Source organism: Semicossyphus pulcher, unplaced genomic scaffold (assembly GCF_022749685.1).
Source record: "Semicossyphus pulcher isolate SPU_LCO1_2020_fin unplaced genomic scaffold, fSemPul1.0.p SCAF_11, whole genome shotgun sequence".
Taxonomy (NCBI): domain Eukaryota; kingdom Metazoa; phylum Chordata; class Actinopteri; order Labriformes; family Labridae; genus Semicossyphus; species Semicossyphus pulcher.
The window spans coordinates 17,921,910-17,944,173 of record NW_027211615.1 but is presented as its reverse complement, the minus strand read 5'-3'; the positions used below and the strand labels follow the sequence as shown (position 1 = coordinate 17,944,173).

The 22,264-nt window shown below is 41.4% G+C and overlaps 2 protein-coding genes across 2 annotated transcripts in view; one reads left to right on the top strand and one right to left on the bottom strand.

Moving 5' to 3' along the window:
* Positions 1-4,453: 4,453 nt before the first annotated feature.
* ora6 (olfactory receptor class A related 6) lies at positions 4,454-5,383 on the bottom strand. Its single transcript, XM_069684835.1, has one exon. It carries the CDS (start codon positions 5,381-5,383, stop codon positions 4,454-4,456), a length of 930 nt encoding a protein of 309 aa, XP_069540936.1.
* Positions 5,384-10,529: 5,146 nt separating this feature from the next.
* The window catches only part of LOC138584987 (bromo adjacent homology domain-containing 1 protein-like), a 28,707-nt gene continuing 16,972 nt past the window's right edge, over positions 10,530-22,264 (top strand). The window contains exon 1 of the mRNA XM_069657195.1: positions 10,530-10,985. The gene's annotated coding sequence lies outside the window, so the exon portion shown is untranslated. The remainder of the gene's footprint in view (positions 10,986-22,264) is intronic.

Below are 22,264 nucleotides of genomic sequence, written 5' to 3'. Positions count from 1 at the left end.
TGTCCTGCCCTCCCCATATCAATTTCCTAATCACACCAACACACAGATGCTGTAGTCTAAAGGTGTTAACCGGCCGAACGATTGAGACAAACGTGTGAAAACCGGCATGTTTACAACACAAACTGCCAACTGTTCTCCTTGTTACTATTTTTCCTCCTAAAGTAAAAACCCACGCTAATAAATTGAGTTGTTTAGCAGCAGCTCTTTCTTCCTCACACACCGCAAATACAGGCCGCCCGCTCCACCACTCACCAAGTTGGAAAAGTTGCAGGTTTCACTAACGCCTCACCTTTCAACATCCGTCGAATGCCTCGAGACGACGGTTGGTGATAAAATATCAACGTTTACGGCGAAACTCCAACTGTTGCACGTCGTCGTTGCAGTTGAAAGGGTCTCGGTGAATCCTTCGAACATAAACACAAACTGGCAAATGGAGGCCGAGAGCCACGCCAGTGTGCTCGCATCGACCGACCCGAGCGTGCACTCAGTGGAGCCAAAGCGCATGCACAGTATCACCCCCCTTCAATGGCGCGTGATTCCCGGGCCGCCAGAGCGAGGGACGCGGGAGTCCACCATCCCGGAGGGTTTTTTTTTCGCTTGTTCCCACCTCGAGCCCAGTTCGCGCGCCGGTAAGAACAACTCTCACAGCAAGTTTGCACGAGGGTGTAATTCCTTAAGTGAAAGCACAGACCTGAGACTTTGTCTTCCTCCTTTTGTATTTTCTTTACTTCTTCCACCTTCTCGAACACATTTCCATTCTCAGCGTCCCTGAATCGCATACACACACTCACACTCTCCTCTGCCCCTCTCCTTCTCACACACACGCATACACACACATCCGTGCTCTCTGGCTGTGACGTCACACGTTTACCATCGCGGTAGAGCTCCAGTAGCCAATGCGCAAGCTCCCTCCGGAGGACTTTACCAGCCAGTTACTTCAACATGGTGTCAATGGCTTGAAAATTTCACGAAAACACACCCGATAAAAAGTAACTTTGTTGCATTGAATTAAAAGAGCTGTTTCGCTGACAATTATGCCCCTTTATAATATATTAAAATGAGTGCACAGTCTCAATTGTAACTAACTATTTGCGTTCTCTACAACTTCTACAACGCCGCTAAACAAGGCTGAACGGGTTTGTTTTTCTAAGATGGCGGCGAGACGTTGCGGTGAATTTTATTTGGCTGTTAGCAGCTACAGTAATGTTTTGAAGCCCCCTTATAAAACAGAACTGATAAAATAGGTCCTGTTTAGCTTCAGCGATGCCAACAGCCTTACGGCTGATTCATAATGTAGGCTACACTGGTATATAACTAGTGTAGCTGTTAGACAAGCTAATCTTACATATTAGCTCTAAATTATAAACCAAGAGAATCCCAACATCAAGAAAGGCTAATTAGCATTTATTAAATTTGGAGGGGGAAATTGGACTAAACCTGCTTAAATGAATATGCTTTAAGGGTGTTGAAACGTATCACACGCATTGTCAAGAAACTCCTCTTAGAATATTTATAGCTACACTTGTGAAATATTTCACACCTCAATGTTGTACTGGCAACAGAAACAAATAAAGCAAACAAATCCGGACACTTTACTGCAGCTAACTATTCTAGTTAAAAAAAATTAACGACGTGTAAACGAGAGAAATGTATATCGCAGCGAAAGAAGGACGGTTAGACAGTTATGAATCAGTGGAGGTGAGGGTTTGGGCTATGGCCAATGACCCAATGCTCTTGCATTAATATTAACTAAATAAATTAACCATTAAAAAAAAAAATATATCTATATATATATAGCGAGTATGGCATGTACACGTCGGGTTAACGTCTAAAATTACATTTTTGGTTGATTAGGTGAAATGTCATCTGAGGCGTTTCTGTTTTCTGGGTTGTTTGCTGAAAATTAATCGCAGACCACCAAACAACACCACTTACCTTTAAAGATCGTGCTAAAATGTAGGTTTATAACTCACTGTACACAAGTAGCCATGCTTATTTGCCACAAAAACAAAAATAATATGTTATTGAACCAACAGGGCGGAGTCTAACAATGAAGAGGAAGTGGGACAGAAACACACATGAACCTACCCGTCTTTGTGCTCCACGTGGAGATCTCGTGGCGATAGGCTGCAGCCTGTTCCTGCAGGAAACTTACTGCGGTCACTTCATCCTAAAACGTGCACATATAACCCTTGAAAAATTATGCATTTTATAAATATATTGGAGTGATGTGAAGGAAAGGCTCAAACACATAATACAGCTTACTCATTTAGATATTACGCAGGACGCAATTAGTCTGCTCACAGCAACACTTGACAGTGACGTCCCATTTTATATGGTCTACTAAAAAACCTGCATTAAAATCCATAGCAATTTAAGGCTTTTATTTTATTCGCTCAAAAAAATATTTTCAGAAAAAAAACCTATTTATGTATTGTTAGTGTGAATGTAGCTTATTTAACCTCTTAGACAAATATCAGATTTACAATGATGATTAAAAAGGTGACAGTGTTAAAATATAGACAGATAGCTACAATGCTAAACAGAGGAGATTTCTCATCATTTTGTCAAAGTTTATAAGTTTCTTATTAAATATACATTTCTCATATTTCACTCAAATTCACTTTGGCTATATTTCAAATGTTGTCAGTGCATAGATAGTGAGTTTATCCTAGTAAATTGTAAATATTGCAAGCTGTTCTAAATATCTGCAAACAATATCTAGAGTCTGGTATGTGTAACAAAAATATGTGTACCCAAAGTTACCAAATTGTGACGTCACCAATGTAAAATCAGCAGTGGCAGCACAGATAAAGAATAGAGGATAGGCTTTGTATTGCCTTTGTGATCTCTGTCACAGCTGTCAAACCAAGTTTAAAATCACCACCAACAGGCATAATATTAGAGTCTGTCATCATTTTTTTTAATAACCGGAGCTTGTAAGGGTCTTCTTTTGAATTCGACATGATATTTAGTTTAAAAAATAATTATTTTTTCCTGTATTTGATTCAAGGTGCAAATTAAGGTGTCATGACAGAGAAGAATAATGACCAAGTCTTCACAGGCTCAACTCACTCTATCAGAGACACCCGTGCCTTGTTGTATTGTTGTCTCTACAGTTCAATATGGTGCTTAATTATGGTGCTGTAAGATGTTAGGCATTTATATGTAGCTATTTAACATTCAAAAGGCACATTTAACCCCATATTAGCAGAGATGTGATTTCATCTTACTCATCTTAAAACATCTACATAAATTAGTCACAATCACATTCAGTGGGCGGTCGTGACTAAAATGTGACATATGTAGCCTACAATTCCTTTCACTTTCAACAGGAGCAGTTGTGTCTGTTTCAGCGGTGTTATAAAGCTATAAAGGTATTCATTAAGCTGACGTGAAAAACAAACAACACATACAGTATATATTCAAATTATATTACATTTTGTCCTAATGTTACAGTTGGGTCATGAGCCTTGATGCATGCAGGCCACTTTTCACGTTAAGGAGTGGGATGTCAATAGATGATCTCTGTTGTGGTCAGTGACACATCCACATGCTGCAGACACCTGCACAACTCACCCACTAACAAATGTGGTAATATTACAACAAGAGAGAAGCAGAGGAAGGTGACTATCAAGTTCTCACTGTTGAACTTATTGTACACAATTCATGTTGTAAAGTGTATAAATGTAAGGCATGTCCATATGCAAAAAACAGCTGTTATGTGTAGAATCGCATTAAAAAGATGAAGGCAATATGTGAGTTTGCTTTTATCAGAGTAAAACAGAGACTTGTTTCGTTTTTAGTGTTTATTTTTGTGTTTCAGTGCACTGCATAAGGTTTGCTCACCCTCCTCTAACTGCCAGGCTGTAAGAGAGAGTCTGCAGGAGCAACAATGTTTTTTTTTCAGACTAAAGAATGACAGACCCTAAGTGCTTTTATTTCCGGTAAAACAAGCATTTTTTTATGATGCAGGTTTACACAAAAAGGGGGCGCTGGTTAAGCTCCGCTGGTGGAGCAGGCGCCCCATTTATAGAGGCCGCAGTCTTCGACGCACTGATCACAGGCTCGACTCCCGGTCTGCCGATCATTTGGTGCATGCCATCCCCCACTCTCTACTCCCCACATTTCCTGTCTCTTAGCTGTCCTATCAAATCAAGGCAAAAGCACAAAAATAGATTTACACTATAAGATATAAAACGTTGAGACTGACTGAATCTCATAACAGATTACACTGAAAAACTGTGATCTGTTTTTACATGAAAAGATTACATTATCCAACTCTTCCTGGGCTAAACTAACCCAGTTGTTTAGGTAAAATAATTTTAATTGTTAGTTTATAACACTGAATTATAAAAAAAAAAGCATTTTCATTGGTGAGCAAAAATACCATCTCATTTCTTAATTGTATTTCATCACCAAAACAGAAGTCTGGCCTGAGGAAAAATGAAAATTACTTCTTTGTTAAGTTCTTGAGAGAGAACAGGCTGGTCCCAATCCCATACACATACGGACTGATGGACGTGTAGGAAGTCGCGATAAAGAACTCCATTTCAGCCCACAAAGGGAAGTCAGTGGGACTAGAAGTCAAATGGAAGATCAGGTAGAGACTCCAGTCCACCTGGAACAGCCCCATCGCTGCCAGAACAGCGACGGTGCTTCTCTGGAGCTTCGAATCTTTACTCTTCCTGCTGAACTGACAGGACCCGCTCACGCTCTCCACCTGCTGCACCGTCCTCCTCTGTCTCAGCAGCACAGAGATGATGAGGACGCTGGTTGCCGTGACGATGATGAGAGGCAGCAGGTTGCACACCAGGAGGAAGAGGTATTTGTAACACCGGTTGAGAATGGGACAATCATTTTGACTGCACTGAAAGAAGTCTGGGGGGCAGCCGGTGATGTTTCTTGTGGTGTTTCCTGCAGGACCTTCAGGGCTAATGACAAAAATGGGGATGCTTAGAAGCATTGAAAGCATCACACAAACCCCGCTGACCATCCAGGCCGGCCTGATGCTATCCAGGAAGATCGACAGGTTGACTCTCTTGGTTGCGTTTCTCAGCTTCTGGTAGCGGAAGATGCTGATGAGGACGGTGAAGAGGATGCTGCCAATTTCTCCAAACACAGTCAGGAACTTGAGCGTGCGACACGACCATGTGCCGATTGTCGTGTTGAAGGAAGCCTGGTTGATGATAATATCATAGATATTCACGATGAGAATTTCCTCCAAGTTGGCCGCAGCAAGTCCCAAGAGAAACAACTCGAAGGATTTAACTCGAGATAACTTCGTCTGAAGGATGGCGAAGATTAGAAATACATTACCCAGAATTCCTATGCAGGAGATGAAGACTGTTAAGCCGAGGAGGTTGACAGAGGAGCTAACCATTATTGAGAGTAAGATGTCACTTCAGGCGGAGATACGGCTTCCCAGTGTGGAGTGAAGTTGTCGTATGTTGCTCGAGTTCTTGTTATCGAGTTCTCAAAGGTGCCATGAATCCTGATCTGTGATTGGCTGAGCTCATTATAGAGAAAGAAAAACAAAGAGGATGCTGGAAACATCTAAGGCTGGGAATCATTAAAGTTTTACCTCTGAGCTTTGCAATCTTGAGACCAGCTCATGTCTGATTTAAAGTGGTGACATGTTTTTCCACTGAATGACATCATCAAATGCAACTCCTGCAAGAGCTCATTTATATCCTTTGACACTCATTATCGGCATGCTATATTTTGACTTACACTGCACTACTGTGATAACCAAAAAAAGTCGTCTTTCTTAGCATTCCCCCTGCAATCAATACAAGTAATGTTTCTACATCTATTAATTAAAGGTGTTACACATTTTAAGGGTCAATGTCAAAGCTGTTTACTCTTCACAGCCAGAGCTCTGATATAAATGGGTTGACCTTGAGAAACTTGGCGTGTCATAGCTCATAGTATCCAAATTTTATTCTAAATATACATGATAAATGTGTGAATTTACCAGCCTTTATTTTGAAAATCATCATTGTTCAGAGGGGAAATTTTGGAAACTAAGGCTCACAGAGTTCACCGTGTCAGTCGTGTCTCTAAATATAGCATACTGGTGGAAACTTCCTGTTTGAGAACACAAAATAGTACGAGAGAAAAAATCACATTCAAGCATGCTGATACTAAATGATTCAAACACCAACATAAAGAATATGTGTGTGTGTGTGTCTCTGTGTGTGTGTGATGGACAAACAGAGACAAAGACATAATGGGACGGGGGCTTCTGGACCCAGTTGTTCAAACAGGACCGGTTCATGTTCCAGCTTGTCTCTTTTAGTGCGCTGTCTAGTTAACATGAGTTCTCTTCAACCGAGCCTGGCATCCTGATTCAGCTTAATTGTGAATCCCACTGTGTGTATGTGTGTGTGTGTGTGAGAGTGTGTGCGTGCATGTGCATGTGTGTGTAATTAAGGATAAGCCCTGCACTGGCAGTAAATGGGTAAACTAAGGGTTGCATAATGAGCCTGGACAGCTTAGGAAGTTGTAGGCCATTTTCTCTGTCCAATAATCACCAGTCAGAGATCTGATCACATGGCATTTCCCAGTGCTAACATTTTTTATTCTATTAAGCTGATCATTGCTCATTGATTACTTTTAAGCTTTTTTTGTCTATTCTTTTTCATTGCAACTCCAATCCAGTGTAGAGATGGCAGATTAAGTCTGATACTGTGAGAAGAAGCATGGGGATTTCCACAAACCAAAGTCTGTTGTCTTCCTCATTTAGTATACACACTCACTGTAATGTGCTTTACGGAAAATCCCGACTATAACCCCCTAATTAGACTGAAACAACATTGAAAAGTTGTTTCCACCATAAAAAAAATTGGTGTTAGCATGTAAACAAATCTACAGACACTCTAATGGCTTTGTGAAGCTGTACGCAGCTGCTGCAGTGATTTGAGCAAGCGTGCTAACATGCTTGATGACAATGCTAACATGTATGATGGGACTAATGTTTACTCACTGTCTTAAGCCCTTTTTACACTGCGGTTCTGCCACAGCACCATAATGAAGCTCCGCCATCATGCTGCCTTTACCATTTAACATTGGACCGAGCAACACTGGCATAAAGCAGCCCCAGTGTGTGTTTTTACACAGCGTTCTGGCATTGTGGAAGCAAAACGTGCGCAAGGTGTAAACAGACAGTGCGGGCTTCATATACACACACACACAGTGCTGTTCCACCCTGCTTGCTGTATCGCCTCTGTTATGCCTCTGTTACTACCTCCAATGCCGGCTCAGAGGCGGAACAGCTTCGCCCCACTATTCCCCTTTAATGCGTTTTACATAGTAGACGAAACGTATAAAAGAGGCTACTGATTAGCCTGTTAGCAGGGCCGTCAACTCATGTTGGAAAAAGAATGTTCTTCTTCTGGATAGCAAAAATAGTAGTGTAATAGCTGTTGAGTTATTTCAGGTCTCAAGCATGTACAAAAGTGGTTGGTCAACCAATACCCATAATGCCTCTTTGCTAGCATTGCTAATAAAACTACTCAAAGGGCCTACAAACCTTTGTTGAAGCACACAGGTGTTTACACTAACTCCCTGATTGGATCCTCCTGTTAGTATTGTAGCTACTTTAAAGTCGAGGTGAAATGAAAAATGTCATTTTAATCCTTTTAGATCACATCCCTGGTAATATTGTGCATCTATTTGACAATATAGGCCGAAAAAATACAGAAAATCAATTTCTTTGTATTCTTATATCAAAATCCGATCATTTTTTCTTCCTGTAAAAAAATAATATCCTGTGTGCTTACGTAGGCTAGCACCAAACAATTTCAACCAATCACTCTACAACATTTAGCCGCAGAGCACCAAGAATGTTCTGTCAGTTAGCTAGCTGCTGCGCTGTGGAGACTGTCTGTCTACGCCCACTTCTCAACGCTCAAATCAAATCCCTCTAATGATATGTCCCGCCTGCACGTCATGTTCCACTCGGGAATACGTCACGGTACGGAGGCTAGATACTCAAAAATGCCGTTTCAGCTCGACTTTAAGTGTGGGAAGGTCAAACTTCTATCATTCTTATCGAGCATATTCTATGGGGAATTACTACACATTTTTTAAGCAGAAGTAGCCGTAAATTATAGTTCCAGTGGCTAACTTCTTTGGCTTTACTTGCCAATGACGGTCCATTGAAAAGTAAGTCACCTTCAATTGAACAAATGCGGCTTTTGTTGTGTGTTTTTTAACTATTTTTTTTATTTTATCATCATTATTTTTTTTAATGTGTCTGGGTTTTGGTGTGTAGCGGATGAGTAGCTGTAAAGGTTTTGGGATAGATTGCCTCTACAACACTACATCTGTAGTGGCTGAAATGTGAAACCTGAGGGTGTTTTTTGGGTCACTGTTGGGGTCAGATTGTTAATCAAACATTACCACAGGGATCCATACAAAGATAGACCTTCTTGTTAAAGTACAATCCTTTTTTTATCAGATAAAGCAGGTACTCTTCAAAGCCACCAGAGCTTATTGACAAAAACAGTACTTCTACTGACATGAGAGCTGCTAATCTACTGCGTCTTCAACCTCAGTTGTTTGTGTGATTGTGTGACTTGTTACAGTCGGACAAGCACAGGTGTGATTAATGACTTACTGTGGAGAAGAGAGCAATCATTGATGTTGTAAGTAACACCTGGGCTTCTCCTACTATGATAAGTCAAAACAGAGACCAATGGATGAGTCTTTAAATTTCTGTTTATAAAGTTCCTGTGTGTATTATTCAGAGTAAACCTGGGCCTTATATTTTGGAAGACCTTTCTTGGGAACAATAGACAGATTACTGGCAAGGGACAAGTTACATTTCCACATGGGTCAGTAAAAGAGTCCCAAGTCACACATATCTCATTTTATCCTCCAGAACCAGACACATAAACTTAAACAGCTAAAAGCTACCTGGTCCCTGGTGTGTCAGATGGTTGATGAACTGCTCTGTTCAGAAATATGCTCCATGATCACAATAGAAACAAAAAATGGCGCCTAAACTTACTTCATCTACCGAGGGTCAATGCACAGCCACAATTCAGACTGTGCTTTCTTGACATTATATTGTAAATGCTATTTATTTATATATTTTAAAAACTGTATACAGCCAATAATCATGCAGAAAAGCAGGGATTACACAGTCTCTGAGTTAGTAACACTATAGCCCCTTTCACACATGCACTGCCCTGTGTGGGCTGCATGTATAAACGCAAAGGGTTGAATTCTTCACCCCGACTTAATGCTGACTTTTTTTCCCACCAGTCTCCTAGCAAAATGTCCACAAGAAGTCAGGCTGAGCCGATGTGTGAACGCAGCAGGTAGTGAGTGGGATGATGCCGTTTGTACAAAACCAGAAGAGCGGCACAGAACAGGATGAATACAAACATCTGACGCTGAGAAAGGAGGATCATTTACAAGATGACAAGAGCAAAGATGTCTGTAAATTTGAGAGATGAAGAGATTCTGGAGCCTGTGGCTGTGAGGGCCAATGGCGTACTTTTTATGAGACCCCCTGTCCAACTGGGAACATTCCAGCTGTGAGGGACGTGTGAAAGGGCAGTTCTTGGAAAATTTCAGGTGCAGATTGTCTTGAAATTGTCAGGAGTGCATGTGTGGAAAGGACTCGTCATATGTGAATTCATAATAGCAGAATAGCTGCTTTCCCAAACAGCAGTTCTGTTCCACCAAATTATCTGAGGATAGCTAACAGCTAGCTTGAGCTCAATCTGGTTGGTCAAATGGACAGCCTTTTTAATGGCTCCATCTGATAGGCCAAATGTGCACATACAGTACTCAGTGTAAAAGCAAGGCACATGAACGTAAATTAACATTTCATATTTGATCGTTTTGGGCAGTTTTTTAATGATGTGTTTACTGTGCATGTTTATATCTAAAAGAAATAAAAATGCAACACTGTTCAAGACTAGTTTTAGTGATCCCCGAGGAAGTTGCCCACTGGAGGGTCAATGTCCATTTCCTGTCAAAGTGAAACCGCAGTTAATTTCCCGCTTATGCTTTTGGGTCATAAATTATTATAAGAAAAAATGTATAACTTGTGTCCAGTTTTAATGGGAATAGAATTTTGGATGGACCCATACTTGCAGCTCTTGGCATGGAGCCCTTGAAGGCACCACGGGAGAGCGTATCCTGGCCTGCCTCCCACTTAAAGTCACACTTGTTTGCATGCAGGTGCTTCCATGCTGCTGACACTGATCACCGTGTCTTATTAACGCCACAGCACATCCCTTCAGGAAAGTTACCGGAGTGGCTCCATGAGGCAACCAGCTCCGCGTGGATGCCCCTTTAAAAGCCTCACCATGTCGCCATCACATGCTTCAGCACAGAAGTAGGATGTTCTTGTTGTTATGTAAAACACACTTATTTCTCATATAGTGTGTAATCTTAAATAAGACTGGCGAGACTTTTGCTGAGGGTTTCTTCACTTTGTACGGCAGGGAGGAGGGAGAGGGGGGGCTGGCCCACCCCTCCTGTCAGCGCTGCAGTCAGTCAGTCATGTTGTGCTGCTAGTTGTTGTTCAGTAGCAACACACAGACTGAAAGCTGCGTGCAGTGTTAAAGCCAAGTGGCGGATATAAGCGACGTGTGTGCGGGCTGGACTGACTGGATCTCCGGCAGGAGGACTCCGGGTTTTCTTGCGTCGGAGGAGTGGATGGGATAGACGGAAATAAACATCCTGAGAAAGCCTGCTCGCCTCGGAAAGGAGTGTTGCCTCTTCTTGCGAGACGAGAGTTGCTCGCTCCGTCTCTTCTCTCCTCTAGTCGGGTTTTTTAAAGGGGTTTCCTCGAGTGGAGTGGCGAAACATCGGCGACATTCGTGTTTATTTCCTGCATCGTCGGACGAGACTTGCCTTACCTAGCCGTTAGGAAAACAAGGTGCCCTGACTGGCTCCTCACACCATTACAAATTAGACGAGATAGTGCCTGCCTGCCTGCTGCCACACGGAGCTTCAGCACGGTAAGTAGCGGCTGCTCCACATTATCTTTTCCTCATTGAGCTTTCTTTTTACATTCAGGCAGAAACAGGGCTCGCGTGGCCAGCTCTGCCTCTTTTGTGCACGCTCTTTAGTCATGTCTGGAGGACGTTGCACGGGCAGATAATGGCCATGGTGATGAAGGAGATTCCCAGGGAGTGGTACTCAGTCGGACTGGCCGTGCAATATGTGTTATCATAGCCGAGCACCCCACCACCAACACCTCCCCCGTCAGCTCCTCCGCTACCACCAGCAGCACTACCAGCAGCTACCAAAGTGTAATAAGCCGAAGCGATAATAATTTGTTGTCCGGAAGAGACTGAAACAAGGTCAAAGACAGGGACACAGCAGCCTGTGAGCTCTCTAATGTTAGGACTGCCTGGGTGGATTCGCGATGTGTTCACCTGGATATCAGTCCCGCTGTGTGTTTGTGTGAAGGCTGGTCCCAAACTTTATGGTACATACTGCTGTGGCTCTTCTTTGGGACCTAATTAGCTCTTTGCATGTCACTCACATGTGGTCTTTAACTTCTTACTTTGGTTGAGTCTGTTAGGCTAACGGAGACAGGAGTCACTGGTGTATTTGCTTTGTGTTACAGAGGCAGATGGCTGTCCAACATTGAGTCTGTTCTTCTCCAGGTTACTGCCTGTTAACAGAAGTGTTGCAAAGTGCTTGCTCATTGGTAGGTTAATGTTGGGTCTCTGTAAATATATAAATAACAGTTGATTTAACTGATTCAAGTATATCAAACAATTAGCTCAAATCACACTCTCCCAGTTAAAGCTACTGTGAGGAACTTTTGGTTTGTGTTGATTTTGGCTGCGGACAAAGCTGTACCTCTTATCTCTTTGCTGATGATTGTCCCTTACATGCTTAAGAGGTTGTAAAACCTAATGTATCCTGCTTTCTTTAACAGTCACATGTATCACCCACTTTACACTTTTGCCCTGGAAAATGTAAACAACGGCAGCGTGCAGTTAATTGCTCCGTCTGACACCTACCCACCACCAGCAGTTTCAGGCATTAAAAATAACTATCTCGAAGCAATCCATCTTGTTGCAGATGCTTTTGTTTGCTTTTTTAGGTCACATAGAGGCATCGGTATTAAATACGGTCTCATAACCAGCTAAAAACTCCTCACAGTCGCTTCAAGTTCTTAAAACAATCAGCTCATAGCGATGATGCAATTATAACATTGTAGATATGAGGCGTGGTCTGGGAATGGTTTGCAGCACGTGCATTAATGACTGTGATTGAGGAAATAGTGTCTGCATAAGAGTTGAATTGAGTGATGAGGAGGGATTCCTGTCATCAGTTCTTGTAAGTCAGATTAAAATGAAACATGGACTTTTACATTGAGTCGGTCTAGTGTAAATATTTCATCACTTTAAACGGTGATCTATTACATTTTAGTTATTCAGGCTATGCAGCAGGAATCCTGCTTGAAACTCTATTCAAACAGCTATGCTTTTAATTTTACTCATTGTTTTAAAAATGTCTGTTTGTTACACGTTTCCTTTCATGCACTCTTAATATTTGGATTGTGCGTTACAAACCATGTTGTGTACTTGCACTGCCAGGCAAAATAGTCTTATAACCAACAAATAACAAGCAATATGGCCAAATCCGGTTTAATGCTGCCCAAGGGTAGTTAGTATAAATAGGAGAAGCATTTTTTTTTTATATCACCATTACAGTGTAGCTCTGTTCCCTGTGAGCGAGGACGCGGAGGATAAGGAGTGCTTAACAGAGGCAGAGGTTTGAGTGCAGCACATCAGCCCTACCTGTTGATATTCGCCTGGAATCGTGATGTGCGGCTCGATCCGAGCCCTCTTCATTGATGGCCTGACAGAGCCGGGGCTGTATGCAAAATCTTTTGACAAAGACAGAAAATGGGCAGCGAGCGGAGAGTGGGGGGGGCATTCTCTGAATGAGAATGAGATAAGAAAACTTCCCCCACCCTTGATATGGATGTATAAATGTCTAAGTAGCAATTCGCTGCTATTTACTACTACAGTTTGGTTGTGCGGTTGGGCCCCTCCAGATGGTCACATGATAAAGCTAAGGGGTCATGATGATTAATGAGGTAGAAATGATGAAAAGCAGAAAAGCTTTGGGACATACATTTTTATTCATTCTTGGACTTTATTTTGCTTTTATGTGAAATATATTTAATTGCCTTTGAACAAGGCCTGCATGATATGAGAAAACTGCGCTGTGCGATTATGTTGTGCATATTGGGTATAATTCTTATTCTGCATGAGTTACACCTGTGTTTGCAACATGTCCTTCCTGAATCCAACGGTTACGGACTAGTCAAGTCTAGGGTTGAGTGTGTGTGACCTAGTCCTAACCTGGAGTGTGCAAAAATAAGAGAAAGAGGAAAAGGGGGAGAAGCTGGACCTTGAATTCAACTGAGTGGAGAAACAACTGTGTGGTTAGCTCACCTCTAAGTCCACTAGCAGTTCCTGGCAGAAACCTTCCAGGGCTGGTCCTCGAGAGAGGCGTGCTCTGTCGTTTCCCCAAACGTTAACGTTAGTTCAAGTCTTTATGATCGGTGGTTGGATCCCTAAAATAACAAAAGTAACAATGCTGGTCTTCATCCAGTTTCATGAGTAGTTACCGTCGTCCCGAAGCCCGTCTTAACTCAATAGTTGGTGTCTCTCGTGTGGACTCTCCCGTGTGCTTTTACACCTGAGCCTCATTAGCAGGCCGCTGCACGCACACCTCACAAGTGGTGCGTTTGAGACTTCAGGACATCACCAAGATGTTCTATCAATAGCATAACCAACCACCTCATTGTTTCTCAGTGAAAACCAGTCTAAGGTAAGGAAAAGGAAAGACAGAAATTATTACCCCCCTATCACTCCTAACACAACATACATTAAAAAAAAGCTGTCTTTTTTTCACCACTGAATTGACACCAATTAATCTGAGGGTAGCTGATAGCTAGCTCGGCCTTCATCTAATCACATCAGAATGGTGTGAAAGCATGGCCATTATACTCAGGCCTCCATCCAACAGGTATCATTATGCATACTGAGTGAGAAAGCATGGCTTGTTAACATGAAATAATTTCTCTTATTCATTGCGATAAAGTCAGACTTTTGCGATATATGTATTGCGAATGCTCATATTGCCGCATATTTATTGCGCTTTACTTTGAACTACCTCAGGTCGTGTCTCCAACAGGAGCAGCAGCTGTACTTGCTTTAAGCCAAAAGGAGGACTGACTCTTAAAACAGAATTTGAAAGTGTAAAGCAAATGTGTCTGTAACGTTACATCTGTGAGGCTTGTTTATTTCAGGTTCAATGAATGTGACTAAACTTGGTTTTCTGTTTTTAACCTTGTAGACTTCCCATAGTGATAAATAAACCAAGCTGCAGGAGAAATTGTGTTTAAACTAATTTGCTAAAAAACGAAGTACAAATGCAACATTTAACTCTGAAACGTAGTGGAGTAAGAGGAGCATTCTTTAGTTTAGTACATCAAAACTGCACCTAACTACACTATTTGAGCAGGTTAACATAGTGACATAGTAATAAAATGTTGGTTGAACTTCAAAGGAAGATTACATTTTAGTGAAGTAACTCATGTAGGCCTCGTTCTTCCTTTGTTAAAATCACTAACACCTCTAGAAATTCTCTTGTTGGCGCCATCAAAAACGATTTCTTCTTCGTACCAGGTCTCCGTTCTCGCCGTGTAAATGAAAGATGTGATCTGCAGGCGTCTCTGACACACTGGTTTATTGTAGTTGAACATTAATCCATCTGAGTTTCTTCAGCAGACTTTAACTTCACCGTGCAGCACCTCTTTTTTCTCTCCGATCCAGCAGACCGCACCCCACCTCACTAAAGCATCATAAATGTCATAAAACTTAATACAGAAGTGTTTTAATGACTCACACCTAGCCCCGTCATTAAACAGCCATACAGGACTAATAAGAGAGCCATTACTGTTAAAGCAATCCACTGAGGACCGTCCATGGGTCTCTGCCAACACCAGATCTAAAGCTTAAATCATCAATGAAATCAGGCCGTTACAATCTTTTATGTATTGGAGGTATATTTTGGGTATTAAGGGGGTCCAAGCTGAGGCCTATTTTCCTTTATTTCTATCCAATATTGTGTATCATCATTTAGTTTACTTCAGCCTAATTTTAACAAGTGTACTGGCCAAGTGCTATAACCGAGTGTACTTAAGAACACGTTTGAAATGCTTGTAATTTAATTATTTATATTTTCTGCTACTAAATGCTCCTACTCCACTTCATTTCAGAGAGAAATCTTGTAGTTTTTGCTCTACATTTATTTGGCAGCTCTTGTTATAAGTTAACATTTCAAAAACATATGATAAGCTTATAATATACAAAGACACTCCTTACAGATGGCAGGTTGCAGATGGCAGTTTCCCTAAAGAGACATTCCCCCTTTAAACCTCTTTGTAGGTTTTATTTATATAACTTTTTAAGGCCCAAAGAGGAAAATGTTCAATTATCTCATAAAAAGCAAAGATGAGAGAAAACTTCAAAAATAAAGACTCAGGCGCCGGTTAAATCGGCGACCGCATACAGAGGCTATAGTCCTCGATGCGGCGGCCCCGGGTTCAACTCCCGCCCTTGCTTAGCTGCGTCATCCCTACTCTCTCTTCCCCCGTTTCCGCCACTATCCACTGTCCTCTCTCTAAAATAGAGGCATTAAAAAATGTGTCAATATGTCAATGTGTCAAAAATATCAATTAAATAATACTAGACTTTAACTCACTGAAAAGCTGGAGCACAGACGACTTGGACGGCCAGAAAGATCCATAAATTACACAGCAAGTCAGATTCTTTGTCCCATTTTTGCATCCCTGAAAGGCAACAACACAAACACAGCAGAGATGTTAAGTTCAGTGACTGTGTGGCTCTGTGAATGTCACTCAAGTGACCACCGCCCCTGTAATTTAATCCTTAATATCGTAACGTTGCGGGGTAGTCATCCTGATGGAGGAAGGACGAGGAAGAGGAGATGTGCGTTGCTCGCTCAACAGAGCCTGGATTTATTTCCTTATCGCAGCAACAGCTGACCCAAGGTTGAGGTGTCCATGGAAAAGCAACAAACAGGTTGGCTCAGTGCTTTTCTCACTTAGCTCTCGCTCGCTCAACACGTGACTTCTCTTCCCCAGAACACCGAACCCCCGCTTACAAGTAGCTTTATAACAATAACTCCTTCTTCCCTCCCCTGGAACTACTATGGTGGACACCTCCCTCAATAAACAACTGCAAAACAACAGCAAACATAAACAGGAACTTATAGCCAGCGTTACAATATAATTAAAACAGGTGAGTTATATAAAATTACAGTTGTCTCAAGCAGTAAAATTAGATATGAATAACAAAATAATTTTTTGTACCAGGCTGTAATCATGTTTATTTCTGCTGTAAAAATGGGTATTTTCCCATCTGTCGTAATGTTATTTCTTGGTCTCTGGAGCCAGCCTCAAGTGGACACGAGGAACTGCACTTTTTTTTGTACTTTCCGCATTTGCTTCGTTTTTCAGCACCAGAGGCTGCCGCTTGCTGAGGAGTCACTACAGTAAACCACCTAACTGTTTAGAACATAGTCGAAACTCGCTCCATCTCAATCAGCTACAAAAGTAAGATGCGTCTTTCATCATGAGATTGGTGAGATAAGATGATTAATATTGATAATATAATAATGTAATAGATGAAACATTATCAGTCATAGGGGCCAAAAACTTTTATTTTTTATTTTTTAAGTTCATGTTGCTGATAAAGATTGTGCTCTTCTACTTCAGTCTTCACTTTTGAATGCAGTAAAAAGTTATATTTTAAAAGTGGTAGTGGTACATTTACTTTTTCCACCACTCTAATTAGGTCTAATTAATTGCCTTACATTGTAAATTGTTTGCTGAACTAACTTTTGAATGACACTATATGATAAGACTTATTCCTACTAGGGATAGACCGATTATCGGCCGGGCCGATTATCAGCGCCGATATTCGGCATTTTGACTCATATCGGCATCTGTCTTTTTTTTTTTTTAGATTTTAAATTTAAATTTTTTTTTTAATCCGACGGCCAATAAGAGATCAATTTAGAACTGGGTTATTTTGGCTCTGATGCATATGCTTAAAGGCATTTAAACAAAGTTAAGTGTTGGACTTTGTATTATTCAAAATTTTGACGCAAATATTTTCACTTTAACTGCAAATGAATATCGGCTTCAAATATCGGTTATCGGCCTCCTTGACTACTAATAATCGGTATCGGCCCTGAAAAAACCAGATCAGTCTATCTCTAATTCCTACTGTAATATCTATAGGCCTAATCGTTAACAACTAACTGACTAAGCTTTTTCCTATACCTGTAATGCCTCAAAGAAATAAAGCAGAACTCCCTTTAAATATCGGACATCTATTTATAAAGTCCTTTAATCTAGAGCTGTTATAATGAGTATAACACTCAAATATTCTGTGCATCCACGTGTGTTTACTGTGGCTGTCATTTGAGCGGCGTCAAACAGGAGCGCCCTGCGATGAGAGGAGAGATTAGTGTCACGGCTGCTTGGTTTCATTAGAAGACTCTTCTTTATGTTCATTCACTGTCATTGTCCTGAAGGAGCCTTGTACCTGACATACACCTGGTCTGCATGAAATCACTTTTCTGAATTGAGTCCCATCTGCTGCACTCTTTTCTACCCCAGTCATGCCTTGCAGTGAAACATTTCTATAGCATAAGGCAGAGCTGACCTTGTGAATAACATGACATCTTTATGTCTTCCACTGTCGCTTCACGGTCGTATGTAATTTCATAATTAACCCACGGTGGCCCTTAAGCTGTAGACGCTGTGCCCTTATTATTGAATTAATTTTCAGTGCTCTGCCATGCTCTTTGTCCGCAGTAACACTGATGCTTTCATGTCTGCTTTATGTTACTGAACAAGTAAAGCTGAGACTCAGTGCGTCGTCCCTTGAGGCAGCAGCACTCACATATGCATACACCGATCAGCCATAACGTTATGACCACTGACAGGTGAAGTGAATAACATTGATTATCTCGTTACAATGGCACCTGTCAGTGGGTGGGATATATTAAGCAGCAAGTGAACTTATTTTCCTTGAAGTGGATGTGTTGGAAGCAGGAAAAATTACAAGAGTCAAGTTGTGATGGCTAGAAGACTGGGTCACAGAGCGTCTCCAAACCTGCAGCTCTTGTAGGGTGTTCCCGGTCTGACCAGCGACAGGGTCATGGGCAGCCAAGGTTCATTGATGTGGGTGGGCATCGAGGGCTGGCCCGTGTGGTCCGATCCAACAGAAGAACAACTGTAGCTCAAATTGCTGAAAAAGTTAATACTGGTTCTGGTCGTAGTTTGTTGCGTTTTGGGCTGCGTTGCTGCAGACCAGTCAGGGTGCCCATGCTGACCCCTGTCCACCGCTGAAAGCATCTACAATGGCCACGTGAGCATCAAAACTGGGCTACAGAGCAATAAAAGAAGGTGGCCTGCTCTGATGAATCACGTTTTCATTTTACATCATGTAGATGGCTGGGTGCGTGTGCCTTGCTTACCTGGAGAAGACATGGAACCATGGTGGGAAGAAGGAGAGCAGGCGGGGCAGTGTGATGCTTTGGGCGATGTTCTGCTGGGAAACCTTGGGTTCTGCCATTCATGTGGATGTTACTTTGACATGTACCACCTACCTAAACATTGTAGCAGACGAAGTACACCCCTTCATGGAAACAGTATTCCCTAATGGCAGTGGCCTCTTTCAGCAGGGTAATGCGCCCTGCCACACTGCAAACATGGTTCAAGAATGGTTTAAGGAACACAACAACGAGTTCAAGGTGTTGACTTGGCCTCCAAATTCTACAGCTCTCAATCCAATCGAGCATCTGTGGGATGTGCTGGACAAACAAGTCCGATCCATGGAGGCCCCACCTCGCAACTTTCAGGACTTAAAGGATCTGCTGCTGACGTCTTGGTGCCAGATACCTCAGCACACCTTCAGAGGTCTAGTAGAGTCCATGCCTCGACGGGTCCGGGCTGTTTTGGTGGCAATAGGGGGTCCTACACAATATAAGGCAGCTGGTCATAATGTTATGGCTGATTGGTGTATGTGTGACTGTGTGCACAGAGGTTTGATTGTCTCTGTGTGTCACTGTGTTCATCCATGTCTAGAAACGCCTCTGCTAGAAACTCCGAAAAATAGCCTGACAGATATATCAATTGGCCGATAATACCAAGCTGATTTGGGCTTATCATAGATATATCGGTATATGATGTTTTCCTTTACGTGCCTATATGAAAACTTTTATACAGGTCATATAATGCAGAGAACAATAAGAAATGGTAAAATCAGATATTTTCCCAGAATGCCGTGCTCTGATATTACAACACCCTCAGAGCTGTTTGCAGCTAATGAAGCAGAGCATCACAGCTGAGGAGAGGGTGGCAGACAATATAGATAATAATGTTAAATATTCTTTAGTAATGTTATTCATTTAAGTATGCAGCTCTCAAAATTGCTTTATAAACCATGTAGAAAATATCTATTTACATTCACATACAGCCAAAAAAAATTGCTTTATCAGCCACCATATCGGTAAACAATGATATCGCTCTAAAATTTGTATCGGTATCGCTCTCTAAAATCCTATATCTGTCTGGCTCTACCTTCAGTATATTCTCAGTGAATGGATGTAATATGGTTTTGCCCAACAAGTTGACCCAATGTCCATATTTCCAAGTTGATGTAAATATAGTCAAAGAGTCTCAATCATAGGAACAGCCAGGAATTAGTATTCAGTGCCCGTTATTATACATAAAAGCTAATAACCTTGTGTGTTTTGACAAATACATGTGTCTACATGAGCTCCTGAGTACAATTGTGACAGCTGCAGTTAGTGAAGCTCCGTTTGTGTCTGTGAGCGTCTCTGACTGTCAGGAAATATGTTAAAGTGAATCACTGAATGAGCAAACTGAGACTTAAAAGTGAAACTCCTCGCAGAGTCTGTGAGAATGACACATTCAACCCCATGAACTTTAGAAAGTTGTACTTTGCTACATCACAGGGAGTGAAGGATTCACAGTTATTATAATTCATTCCATCATATTCAGGATGTATAAAAAAATATCAACATAAACTTATACAACCACTCCAGCGGTGAACTCAGCTTTTATCCAGAGAGTTCCAAAGAGTCAGGACTGTGTCTTGGTCTGAACTTAAGGTATGTTGACGTTAAGGTAACTGAATGTACTTGCTTTATCCGTTAACTGCATTCACTGATTTTTATTGTCCACTTGGAGATATTTATACATATGTAGGTACAATATGTGACATGTTAGCCTGTTAGACTGGAGCCACATTATACTGAAATCACACAATTACAGCAGAATGCGAAGAACGAGAAACCTTCTAATATGTCAGACATTCAATATTTCTAGATGGTTACCCGGCTGCTAGCCTTGAAGTCACAGCCTTGTGCTATTCTTTATCAGACATTGGATGGGTTAAGGAAGAACATATTAAATATAAAATGTACCCGACTTATGAACAAGCAATAATATCGATCCAATTGTAACACTGATACAACTCTAACACAAGTAAATAAAGTTCTTCATTACAGCTGTTTTTGATAACAAGCCGCCATGTTCTTCACTTCTATTTAGACGACGCATGTCGAAGAAGCAGCTGCGCGGCCAAGATGAATAGCCAGGTCTGCCTGTTCTCATTCCCAAGTCCCCATACAGATGCACAAGGCCCCCCCTATTAACATCTGTAGATACATTTTGGGCAGGAGGACGACCGACCAAGCTACCATGTGCTTCTGAATTAGACACCAAAAGGTTGTGAGAGAGCACCAGTATTCAACATCATTGGATTAGAAATCGTCGGCTAAGCTTAAACATATTTTGACATAATTCTCATAGTTTTGGAAATATATCCATATATACCGGTTGAACCTGCAGATGTGCATATCATAGAAAACTTGACTAAACTGGAGTTTTTTTCTCAATCAGCTTCCTCTTCGAATTTTTGGCTTGTCCACAGCAAGTTGTTATTTTGTTGCCTAATTAGAACAAATTCTTCGTGGAGCTTTAACTCGTTAATAAACAGTTGTTGGTCTGAGATTGGGCATGATCCCATCACCACCACACCCTTATAAAGTGACACTTCAGCTTGTGGTGCTGAATATTAACATTGGATGTTAAATCATGTACTGCTGAATCCTGCCTGGCCCCAGTCTAACAGTCTAGAGGAAAGTGAATTGTATATCACTCATAAAACAGACTTTGAAAGTTGTGTAATTTTGATACCTGCCTATCAATACCTGACGCTTTACAGTTTTAGCCGAGACATGATCTCACATCAACAGACAGAGCTTAGAAAATGTTAATTGTTCTCTGACAAAAGAACTGATTTAATCAGCTTCCCTAAATGAGGTACTATAAAGAGTTAATGATTATTTGACATTACACGAGGCAATCACTGGAGTTGTTTTCACACAGCACAAAAAGGCTCCTTTTTTTAAGAATTTGAATTGATCTAAGAACGATGTATTCAATTGTGTAATTCAGCCTTTTTACATTTTCTGATGTTAACCATTATACTTGCCATTAATAAAAAAAGAGTGGCTCAAAGTGGGTGCTTTTATTGATGGCGGGTTCTGACACTTTCAGATGAATTGCCATCCAACAAAAAAGCTTTTCAAACATTTCTGGAGGCTGAATGTAAGACAGTAAAAGCCCTTTACACGTCAGATACAATTAAAACAGATAACCTAATATTTAGTGTGATAACTGAGATCAAAACGCCTATAACAAACAGAGACAGTAAGAATATGTACTTTTTTCTGTTTTGCAAAGATTCTCTGCTACGTATTAGATCAATGCCCCATGCTGTCTACAGGCAGGATCTGGAGTGATGAAGTCTGCAGCACACAGGTCTACTTAAAGCTCCTTAACAAGGTGCAGCAGCTGATTTTGCAACAGGAAGCGTGCCTTTGACAGACACACCCAGAGCCTGTCCATCCTATGAGAGGCACCCATTGGCAGCAGGGTGCAGGCCCTGTTCACATGATCCACACCAACACTGCCTCTCATTGCTCAAATGAAGACATTGTTTTGAAACCTTAGAGCCGGTTTCTGAGACTTATTGAATATAATAATATGCCCTCTAGATTTACTAGCAGTGTTGAAGAAACATCATTTTCACTTTTGTGTTGGGAGATACAATAAAACTGTATAAATGAACAGTTC